Genomic DNA, 12,382 nt, shown 5'->3' with positions numbered 1-12,382 from the left:
TCTACTGTCAATTAGTGCTTGTTGCTAGGCAACAGAGCACTTACATTTGTCTACTTGACGCTGAGAAAACAGAAGGCAGATTTAAATAACAGCAAAAACACATCAAGCAACACACCAGTGCCAAGTCACAGCCCCCCCGGGAAAGGGAGAACCAGCCTGTTTCCTCAGAATCCAAGGTATTTCTGAGTTCTGTGGATTTCACCAAGGACAAATCAAACCCTGAGGAATCTTGGCTCCTAGTAAAAGTAAGTATAATACTAGCAGGTGAACTGCCAGAGGTCAGTACAACGGACCTGATCTGAGTCATAAATGTGTATTTACATTCCAGAACCAGAATTTATTCTCTAGTCCTAAGATCTTGAATAATGTATGCTATTATGTTAACCCTACAGGTTGTACCTCCCTTAACTAGGACTCTCAGGTCTGGCAACTTCCCAAATCTCAGGCCACCACATGATTTTGTATTGCTTTCTAGAAGTTGAATATCCCAGTTCAGTGCCTACCTGAGAGCACACATTAGTGAGCTCATTGATCAACTATCCAAGGCCTGGTACTTTACCACCCTCATTTTAATTTATACACTATCCTCCTTTTTTGGACTCCATGGGGCCCCTGCAACAGTCTGATGCACAAATTACTACCACACCAACTATACCATCCCTTTTTTTAGACAAGGTAGCCATACATAGTCCTGAGTGGGAGACTCAAGAAAAACTAGAAGCAGTGTTAAAGTGCCTATAGGCCAGCCTTGCCACCAATCCTCCCAAATGCATGGTGAGGCTTGCTGTGGCCAAATACATCAGGTGTGTAGTGGGAAGGGGCTTAGTAAAACCCCATTGGAACACAGTTAAGGCAATACAGATTTGGCCCCAACCAGGGCACCATCATAGACTCATCCCTCACTTTGCTGTGAGGGTATGGCTGTTGATAAAAGTTCAGGACTCAGATATAGTTAAGTGGACCAATGCAGCAGAAGATGAATTTACAGATATCCCTTTGCAATCGTCCAATGCTCTCAGCCCCAAGCTTCAAGAAGGAATTCATTTTCTGGATGGATGCCTCAGATAAAAGACTAGTGACTCTCCTTTCACTGATGGTGTGGGAGGAGCAGCACCCAAGCCTGTACCTCAGACATTGTCAAAAAAGGACTTGCTGGCAATTAAAGGGGCCACGTTCTCCAGTACTACCTAGTGGTAGGGCAGTTCACCCTCCTAACAAATCAGGCTCCTCTCCAGTGGATGTGCAGAGACTAGAAGAATGTAAAAAAGGAACTAGATATCTTCTATCCATGCAGCTCTTCCTTTTGCAACAACACTGCTTCTTGTGCCAGCTAGCACAGCCCTGGGGAGTTGAGTGAAAAGGAACTGTGCTACAGCATGGCAGAAGGCATTAGAAGAGTGATCGATGGGCGGTATCCAAGTCCCAGGATGATCAGAACCTTATTCCATGTGGACTCAGAAGCCAGTATTATAGCACTTGGAGGAATTAAGACACTACCACAGACCTAACAAAAAAACCCTGCTTTGGTCAGTTGGGAAGGAGAGCTGACTGGTTTGCAGTACTTTTGTTAGCCAGAGGATCAGAGTGCCGGGGGAAGGAAACCCTGCTCAAATCGAGCAAAGAGGAGACTCAGACACACAGGACTAAGAGAAACCCTTCCAAATTGAGAAATATAGGACAGAAAGCCTGTGAAGCTGCAGGGGCTGAGAGCTGGAGTAGAGAAAGGTCTGAGTCCCTTCTGTACTTTCCCAGCAGGGCATTAGCATAGCACTCAATACCCAATAACATGGGCAAGAAGTGGTGTCCTGACGCACCACACAAATGGCAAGCATGGGACCTACCATAACAGCACCAGGAATTTGGTACATAATTGTAGTGTCCTGCTGCTAGAGCCTTTCCCTGCCCCTGGGAGACTGGCATGTAGGTAGTAGGCTCAACCTTTCCTACCCACAGCAGAAGGCTCATAGAGTGGAAAACTGGTGAAGCCTTTCACTACTGCCTCCCCTCTGCCAGAAGCTTTAATTGACATGTTGCTAACCACCACACTGGACACAGGATGCTTTTCACTGCATTGTGTAGCTGCATATACATTGTGTGTGGCCAGTGGTGGTGTGTACTGTAGCTATGGCCTTAGTTTAAGTTACAGAACTGGTTAGCTACACCTAAAGTAACTGAAGGCAACAAAGTAAGGTAGCAGGTACAAATTAGCTTACAGAGTCTCTTCTGAATCTCAGTGTGAAGTGAAGGAAAGTGGCTGAGGGCTTTTTTCCCACAAAAATCAGCTCACTGAATCATCACTGGGTTTCTCAGTCTCTTGCCAGCCAATTTTCAAATTTTCAACTACTTTGCCTCTTTCACCTATTCAGTATACAACTTCAAAAAGGTGCATGTGTATGCCATGCCAGGATGAGAGATCGGTGTGGTTATGACATGGCACTTTCCTGCAATGTCCTGGACAAAGCTTATTGAATTAAATTAATATTTTGAGGTTACTAAATACACAAATGTTGGTGCAGTGAGAGACTAAGTAAATTCTTTTAGAGAAGGGAGTATATACTAGTGTATTTCCTTTGGTTATCGATCTTTGGAAATTTCACCTGGGGATCCATTGTCTGGCTGGATTACCTATTCAGGGTGTCTTCAAAATCTTCAAAACTGGGTTTTCTAAAGACCAGCAGATAAAGACAGGACAGTTTGGATGAATAACCTGAGTTCAAATTGACTCATAGCAGGAGCTCCAGTTAAGAGAGGACTCGGGCCTAAGGCCCCGGGCCTAATGCCCCATAAGACTGGGTTTTCATCTGAACAAAGCATGCAATAAACTTGAAACCACAGGGAAACCCCGGGATGGCATTTTGAAGGACTGTTTCTGCTACAGTCCATGTCAAATAATCACTGTAACTTGTTAAAATTTCACAAATCCCCTAATGCAAAGAATCTCATCTAGTTTCAAATTTTAAATGTGATTTTAAACATAAAGAAACCCATATTTATTTAGTGTTCAGATTCACTTTATGTGAAAAACACTGAAGATACAGCGCAGAGCCTCAGGACAAAGTTTTCTGATACATTTCAATGTTTTGCAAGAAGCTGGCATGAAGAAAAATAATCTACAAAAGAATTGGGAATTCAGTTTCAAAAACTGCAATGAAAATAGTGGAATTTTGTGCTCTAGAAGTAAATCATGCTAAGTAAACCCTCCTGAAAAGTGTCATACCATGTCTCCCAATATTGCTCTACCAATACATCTTATTCTTAATATCTTGCTATGCTCTTAAACATTACAGTTTTTGTACCAGGTTAACAAAAGTCTACTAAAAGCAGTAATGAAAATTAATTCATTTCCATTTGAGTTAATCTAAGTCTGTATTTCCCACTCAGCAGCATAACAATGGAGAAGAGTCCAAAGTAACTGAAAATAGGACATGCTTATTACAAATACCAGTATAATTTTCTGACAAGTAGTTGTTGCCATGGATGGATTTTACACCAAGGAAGTCTGATCATTTTTCTTCTAGCAAATTTGTTTTTCTGACACTATCTTCAATCTGGTAGAATGAAAACTTCAAAGTGAGAGACAGAATGGTCTTGTGCAATGTACTGTCGGAAGCTTGAGGTGTTCAACTAACTTTATTTAACAAGCATACAGAGTGATGGAAAACAGCATTTGATATCACTTGTCCTGTAGATCACTGCAGTTACAATGAAGCAATAATTAACCCTCTCCCCTCTTTCTCCAACTGTTTCATGACAGGCTTTTGCCAAGTGCCATTTACATTTGGTGCTATGCTTTTTTATCAATGGACAGGGCTTCTGTTTATATCATGCATGAGTTCACAGATTTGGTAAACTGAAAACAATTTTGGTTATTCATCTCAATTTGCAGAGAAATGCACAGCATACTTGCTTCACAACTAAATTTTCATTTTCCACTAGTAAAAAGTTCATTGTGCATACTAAAGAGACTAACAGATTTATTTTTCTAAAATATTTTAGAATACAGAGACCAAGACTCTTGACAGTTTTCCTTAAGTCTTTATCTCGTGGATGAGCAGTTATGCTGGTAAATTCTTATGACATACACATACATAAATCCACTTCCTAAATCTATACATTTCAGTTCTTTGGAACTATTGACTAAATAGATTTCTATGGTCTCAAAAAGCAAACAGTATTATCTAAGGAACACCTACAGTGTTTTAATTACATGAAAATATATTTCTTAATTTGATTACAGTGTAGCTTTCTAACATAGCATTTTGACTCACCTGATAAGATTTAGATTTTTTTAAAGATAAAAATTTGCTATAACATGTATAACCCAGCCTTCCAATGTCACAAATGTATACTATTTGACACTATTACTTATGACTGAGTGGTAGCTGCAAACAAGATGTAGACGACTTTACAGTGTTCTGCTACAATAATCCACATAGGGACTACTAAAGCTAGTTTATATTTAGACCCACCATTTACCAACAAATACAGTTTGATATACTGTTGTCACTATATTTCTGAGACTCTGAATCACAGAATACTTGGCTCTATGATACTGCACTATAGGAAATACCAATGCAGATTTAAATATGCATATAATTTAAGTTTTCAAGCAGAATCTAAATCTAATCAACAGTCAGAAGGCTTGCAAAATTAACAGTAGACATGCTCTTTAAATTTTTGAATATCAAATATATATACATATACACAACATAAACACTTAATAAAATCACTTTAGTGTATTTTACAGTCTCCTTTGCTTGAAAAATAGTCTTCATACATGTTTAACCTTCTAAATCACTGATAAAAATCATTAATAATTTATAGAAGGGTAAATTTCTCCCCAATAGTATGACTGAAATAGTATTAAATATTCTATGTTGTTCTTGCTTTCAGAGTGCGATTTAAGGTCAATTTGAGAAACTCACATTTAAATGTCAAAATGCATAAATATCATTCTCAATAGAAATCCAACCATAATACATGCAGATATATCTGCTACAAAACAAAATCTTCCGTAACAGACATTATTAAATACAATACTTGTTTTACAACTTTAATCCATGATGGCAGCATGGAAAGATTTAATATTACAACATAGAAGGTTCTCATTCACTTGACTGGTGAATCATTCAGTCATAATTTAAGTATTAATTGATAACTCTAAGCATAAAAAAGGTGCTCACCTATACAGGTTTTAAATAAAAAAATACTGCATCTTTCAGACTCTGCTAACAAACAGAAAATCAACCATAGTCGTAAAAATCCAAGTTGAAAATTACTGAAGGTCACTTAAAATAACTGACAATGAAAATCAAGATGAGCCACATACCCAGAATGATAGGGCAGCAAAAGTGAAAATGCAAAAATCATGGTAATAGATTAGACAGGAAAGACACTAAGGAGCAATTTCTTTGTTTTACTATATTTTTCAATCTCATGTTTGTGTTTTCCATTGTATTCAAACTGCAATTTTGTTTTCAAATTGCCAGTTCTAGCTCTTGTCTTTAAACACATCATAAAGTCAATATCAATTCATTAATCCTTTGCATTAAGAAATATATACATTCTGTACATCATTCAGTTCCCCTTATTGTGAGTAATATGTTCTGTACTGGCTTATGAAGTTATATTATTTTCAGAATCACTTAATCCTTTGTCACTGGATTTCTTCTACGTAGTTTGCTGGGTATAAGCCAACTTGTCCATTGTCCAGGCGTCCTTTGCACCAACCTTGCTCATCTTCATCCCCTGTTTTAGTTAGTTCATCCCCTGCAAAATATATTTCACAACCAACACATAATACTTTGGCAATAATGGATAATGTAGTAAACTCTAGCCTTGACACCTACTCTTTTTCCGTAACCACCCCCACCTGTGCTTCCTAACTCTGCTCTTTACCATTTTGTTGATTTTAGCAAAAAATATCGCATTTTATAAACATTGACATATGATAGGTATCCCATAAGTACTTTAAGATACTTGGATAAGGATTTCATAGAAAAATTATAATGCTGACATTTGAAAAGACAGTAATACATTCCTTTACCAAAACGAAAATATAAGAATTACATACTTGCGTATTAACTCCTACATTTCTAGAGAGTGTGGGTGAACAAAGTTAATTTTGGGAAGCATAAGGACTTCTACCAACTCAAAAAATGACTTTTTACACTAATGAGATTTACAGCTACTTTATACATGTTTTCTTTCCCATACAAGAAAATATTCTAATGTAAGTGTACACATGTTCTTTCCTATATAAAGGAATGTAGCAAAACACTATATAGAAGGGGTTTAGCGAAATGTGCCAAGACACGTTCTCTCTTTAAAAGGTACTACTAGGTTACTATTATACCTACTGGATAAGTTGCCAAGAAAATAAACATCTTCTACCCTACATTAACTTTTTAAGTTCCGCTTTAAACATAATAGAAATTGGTATTTAATTTCTTGGGTTGTGGTCCCTCCCACCGTTGCAGTTGGAAGTTTATACATGGTTGTGACATCAAAAAGGCACATCAGAATTTGGTTTCAGAATGACTCTCAAGCCATAAATGAACACTTGATATTGTCTGTTGGGACCATCTAGTAAGTCAAAAGAAAAATAAGACTTGTTTCTTGTCAAAATACCCAGGTACCTCATCTTGTCAGCCCCCACCCCAATTTTTTGATCTACAGAGTCTACCAAGCAATGAAAAGGCTACTTCAATATGGCAATAATGACCATAAGAATTCCAGGAATCAGTTGCTAGATAAAATATTAATTTTCTAACCCTACTCAGTAGTCATTTTCCAGCTAGCTCTTGCCTGTATTTCTCTTACTATTGGGCAGTACTGGCTGTTGACACTAGTCTGTTAATATGGCCCGGACTATAACTTTTGAATTGTTATAAAACATTATCTTCTGCAGACAGGTTTCTTTTAATCCTACTAAACAGATTGCTCACCCAAGTTACTTAGCAGAATAAAAAGCGTAACCTGGCAATTACACATTCCAAGTAAAAATGAACCATACTTCATCTTGAACCATCTCAGTTTTGTCTGTCATGCTCTCCCACTCATCAACTGAAAAATGCTAATGTACTCCTGCTTAGTTTATATGATTACAAGGTACTTAGAAGAACATAAAAGCCAGTGTTCCAGGGGCAGCCAAACAGCGGCTCAGAAGCCATGGGTCTATTTTACCATTCAAGTATGGTTCACAATCTCCTTCCCAGCTCCCCATTTTCCAACTACTGGAGTGGGGGAGAGGATTGGAACTTGGGACCTCTGCCTTGCAGTGGGGTGGTATGGTAGGAGATTCTGTCCAGCTGGGAGGAAAGGCGTGGGGCATTAGCAGTAGTGGGGATGAATCTGAGCACTGGCTTGTGGCAGGTGTGCTCTGGCACTCAAATTTCTGAGGACTGCTGTATTTCGCTCTGATGGCTAAATTCAGTCACTCCACACTAGACATTTGTCTGGACTAAGAATTTTGAAAAAAATCCCCATCATGGGCTAACACTGGATTCTCCAGAACAAACCATAGAGTTCCACCACCTTTTTAATCATGTCCATTAACTCTGCCCTAAGCATGTCTAAGGAAAAAGATTGACAAGGCTGCCAAAGCACCTTCTATGCAGGACTCTCAATACTGCCAATACCTTCACATTACGTTGAGTTTAACCTAGGTCTGGTATATACTACAAAAGGTTGTCGGGGCAAAATTGTAGGATAGTTGTAATTGATAGTGGTAACTGATCAGATACTTAACACATCTTAAAAGTTCTGTTCACCACAACCCGCTTGTTCAGCATCAAGCTCTGGTCCATACTGGCTGCCAACAGCATTACACACTCATGTCAGTTAATCTGATAATTTACAACCATGAGAGGCATTATGTAGTGTGGACTAGGGCTAAGTGGTAATACAGGATTTTCTTTCTTCCTGCATCTATACACAAGACAAATCCCTACCTCTTGCGAAATGTTCAAGAACCAGGACCAAGGTAATTATCTCTGGAATGTCTCAAGCTATTGTTTCTGAAGTTAATTTCACATCTATTATCTTATAAAAAATGAAGCCCTTTAACAGTGCATATAACTGAGAAAGAGGAACCTTGATTTCTTTTCTTTCAGCTTCAAATCAAAAAGAATGCATTTTACACATACTGAGTGGTGGCCATCTCCCATACCCCAGTCTGTTCCTAGCAAAATCAAAAGATACACTTTACAATAGGATAAATGCTACTTAGCATACACAAGGAAATCCCATTTAAGAATACTTGTGTACATTTACTCAGACTGATCTTGAAGAAATTGATCCCTTGATGACACACTTAGGATATTAGCTATATTCAAGATAAGGAAGAGGCATATATTAGTTTGGCTCCTATATGTTTCAAAGCTGATCCTCAAGAAACTTCTGTTTCAAATGCTCAGTATATACAAAACTCTCATTCTAATACTGTTGCACAAAACCTATAAAAGTTCCTTATGATAGACACTCAATACCCAGGCCTGTAGCACAGGATTTGGAATTAATCTTCTGGTATGAAGAAGCCATTCCATTACATAAACCAGAGTCAGTTTAACCTTTTGTAGGCCCCCATGGGGACACTGGAGCACAGTGCGGCAAGGAGCAGCCCCCTTCTGCTCAGCTCAACACAAAGGCACTGTTCACAAACTGACAGCTGTGAAAGGTGCACTGGCTTGTATGGCCCTACACCACCCGTGCACACTTGCCCTTTGGGTGTGGGCCTGCACCATGCACTACACCACACATAGCCACACCCTAGATCTCCCCCACAGCCTCATCATCACAACTGAAGAGGACCCCTGCAGAGCCCCTGACTGTCCAGTGCCCCAATACACTCATCTCACCCTGCCTCTCCTCTTCCCTCAACTACACTCAAAGGCCTTGCTTCATGGAGACCAGATTGAGGCAGCAGTATCGCTGGATCTGATCCCAGGACAGGGATTACTCCAGCTCCTAGCAATCATGCCACCAGCCATGATGAAGGGAATGTGGAGCTTGACCAGGCTGGGTCCTTTCAGGGCCCACATGCCTGGAAAGACACAGCCAAACTTCCTGTGCTGCCCCCCTCCAACTGGCCAAGACTGGACTGGTCTTTGCACCAATCACATGCAGAGTGGCTTGACCCTGGTGAGGCTGGTGCAGCCTCACAGGAGGTGTATAGCACCTATTAAGTGTCAGATATATTACTCGATGTATTCCAAAGGGATTAGCACATCCCCATGTCAGCTGGGTAAGTAGGAGAAAAGCATAAATGCCACAATCCATTGCGGATTGATTACAATATTTGTCTCCTGTTGATTTTATGGAGAAATAAATAGGAGCTTAGTCTGTCTTGTTACTACTGTTCCCGTATCAGTACAGGATTTAAAGTAAACCAGAACATGACTCACTTTTTTGGTGGCCCTGGCTCATTTAAATATACTAAAATCTGAATACTGTGATTACAAAGAGCATTTTACCAAAGGTAAATGGAAAACGGAACACAATGAACCACTGTTTTGCCAAAGGTAAATTCTGCCAGACTATCTAAAAAAAAATCTTTGGAAAAAAAAAAATGTATCTGGTGTTTTTTTTAAACAAGGGAAATGCAAAAGATGTAATGTGGACTTCAGTAAAACATTTTATATGGAACATAGTAAATTATTACTTAAACTGGACAAGAATGGGATGAGTGCAAGGACTATAAAGTGGGTGAAACAAAGGCTAAAGGATGACAGTGGCTTGTGCTGAAAGATGAATTATCAGGCTGGTAATTATCAGTTCCTCCATGAGCATTCTTGGGAGTGTGAGTATTCCCCCTAAGGACATTGGCAAAAAAACTAGGAGTGTGCTTACAAAAATCCACTGATGACACAAATTTAAGAGGTATTATCAATGCAGATGTGTAAGGCCATGCACGTTAGGACTAGTAAGAATTCCTGCTGTAAGATGGGGGCTTTTTTGGAAATGCCAGAAGAGAAGACCTGGATGAATTAGATGATTGCAAGATGACTGAGCCACTAATCTCACATGTCTTTGAGTAAGGCAAATATGATCTTGGGGTATCTCCGGTAAGAAGTATTTCTAAAGAAGAAGGGAAAAATATTAATGCCATTGTACAAGGCACTAGTACAACCTCATCTGGTCACCCATCTTAAAGAAAGATGAATTCATATTGGAATAGATGCAGAGAAGGCTTACAAGGATGGATCACAGAAATGGAGAATTTGTTATGAGATGAGACTAAGAGGCTGTGTCTGCACTACAAAAGTAACTTCAAAGTTACTTATTTTGAAGTACATCTTCAAAGTAAGCAACTTCGAAGTAGAGCATCTACACGTGCCCTATGTCCAACTTCTAAGTAGGACACTGCTCCATTCCCGGAAATGGAGTAAGAACTTCGAAGTTGTGCTCCCTACTTAAGTTTGAAGTAAGGGAAAATGTATGTAGACCCTCTGCTGGCTACTTCAAATGTAGTGGCTAACTTCGAAGTAAACTATGAAGTTAGTTCCTAGTGTAGATGCACCAAAAGACTTACTTATCCTAGCAAAATAAAAACTGAAAAGGCATACAGCTGTTCTCTGTAAGTAAATCACAGAGATAAATGCCAGAAAGGGAGACTGACTATTTCAAGCAAAGGCAATGTAGTTGTGAGAACAAAAGGATGGAATAAGGTGTCCATGACTTGATTGATTGCAAATTAGAAGACAGTTTCTAACCATAGGAGGGGTGAGATTGTCCACACTACTCTGTTGGGAGGTGGTTCCACAAATAACCTAACTAGTTTTAAGATGGCGCTTGATATAGCGACAGAAGAGCTTAAGACACTAGAAACAGCAGAGATTGAAACAGATGGAGAGTGGAACTGAGAAAGAAGAGGAAGAATCCTTTGCACAAAAAGGTGTCAAAAATATTTAAGAACCGCCACACCAAAGGTTCATTTAGTCCAGCATCCTCCTTCCAACAGAGGCCAATGCCTGATGCCTGAGAGGGAGTGAACAGAACAGGTCATCACCAAAGCGATCCCTCTCCTTACATCCATTTCCAATTTCTGACAAACAGGCTAGGGACATCATTTCTATCTATCCTGGATAATACCTACTGATGGATCTAACTGCCATGAATTTATCTAGTTCTTTTTGAACTATGTTGGAGTCTTGGTCCTCCACTGGAAAGAAGTTCCACAGGCCCACTATGCACTGTGTGAAGAAGAAACTTCCTTTTGTTAGTTGTAAACCTGCTAGCCATTAATTTCATTTGGTGACCCCGTTTCTTTTGTTATGGGAACAAGTAGATGACAGGTGTGGGAAAAGTTATGATTTTATATACCTCTATCATATCCCCTTTCATCTTTTTTTTCCCCCTAAGATGAAAAGTCCCAGTCTTTTTAATCTTTCTTCATATGGCACCATTCTAAACTCCTAATCATTTTTGTTGCCCTTTTCCAGTGCCAATACATCTTTTTTGAGATGTGGGCATTCCAAGGCATCCTTCAGTCTGCATAGACTATGGATCACGCCCTTCGTAACTCCATTTAAGATCGTCATTTGCAGCGCTGACTGACTGTGACTGTGGAGGCCCACACGAGAGTGACAGTCCTTGCTACATATGTAGTGGGTGTCTGACAGGTCCTTGCTGTCCTTTCTACGGGCTTGCTTCTCCTCTGCCAGCTGTCTGATCTTCATCTCACCCTTCTGAAGGCCCTTGTGTAGTTCCTGCTTCCAGCTGCTGCGGTCGTCTGCCAGCTCTTCCCAACTATCTGGATCGATGTCTACCTCCTTGAGGTCCCTCTTACAGACGTCTTTGTAGCGCAGTTGGGGGCATCCGGGAGGTCTTTTGGCAGAGGCTAGCTCGCCGTACAGGATGTCTTTTGGTATCCTTCCATCATTCATCCTGTGGACGTGGCCAAGCCAGCGGAGCCACTGCTACCTGAGGAGGGTATGCATGGTTGGAATTCCAGCTTGCTCGAGGATGGCGTTGTTGGGCACACTGTCCTTCCATGATATCCCAAGAATGCGCCTGAGGCAGCGCAAGTGGAAGACATTCAGTCTCTTTTCCTGGTGGGCGTACAAGGTCCAAGATTCACTGCCGTAGAGAAGGGTGCTGAGGATTAAGGCTCTGAAGACTTGCATTTTGGTGTGAGTGTACAGCTTGTTGTTGTTCCACACTCTCTTGCTAAGTCTGAACAGAGTTGTGGCTGCTTTTCCAATCCTCCTGTTTAGCTCAGACTCCAGCAACAGGGTGTCGGTGATGGCGGACCCGAGGTAAGTAAACTTATGGACAACCTCTAGCGTGTAACTGTCAGTGCTGATTGATGGAGGTTCAGCAACGTCCTGACCAAGTACGTTTGTCTTCTCTAGGCTGATGGTAAGCCCAAAGTCCTTGCAGG

At 40.2% G+C, this 12,382-nt stretch overlaps 1 protein-coding gene across 5 annotated transcripts in view; it reads right to left on the bottom strand.

Moving 5' to 3' along the window:
* Positions 1–3,025: 3,025 nt before the first annotated feature.
* The window catches only part of PACSIN2 (protein kinase C and casein kinase substrate in neurons 2), a 113,235-nt gene continuing 103,878 nt past the window's right edge, over positions 3,026–12,382 (bottom strand). For 4 of the 5 annotated variants that reach the window (XM_075003951.1, XM_075003960.1, XM_075003970.1 and 1 more), the window contains one exon: positions 3,027–5,769. In XM_075003951.1, the coding sequence (XP_074860052.1) occupies positions 5,657–5,769 (113 nt within the window). In that variant the 3' untranslated portion in view covers positions 3,027–5,656. Of the gene's footprint in view, positions 5,770–12,382 lie in introns of all 5 variants that reach the window. The other variant, XM_075003980.1, reaches the window with a different exon arrangement.

This window comes from Carettochelys insculpta, chromosome 1, assembly GCF_033958435.1.
Source record: "Carettochelys insculpta isolate YL-2023 chromosome 1, ASM3395843v1, whole genome shotgun sequence".
Classification (NCBI taxonomy): Eukaryota; Metazoa; Chordata; order Testudines; family Carettochelyidae; genus Carettochelys; species Carettochelys insculpta.
This window is presented reverse-complemented; position numbering and strand designations above follow the sequence as displayed.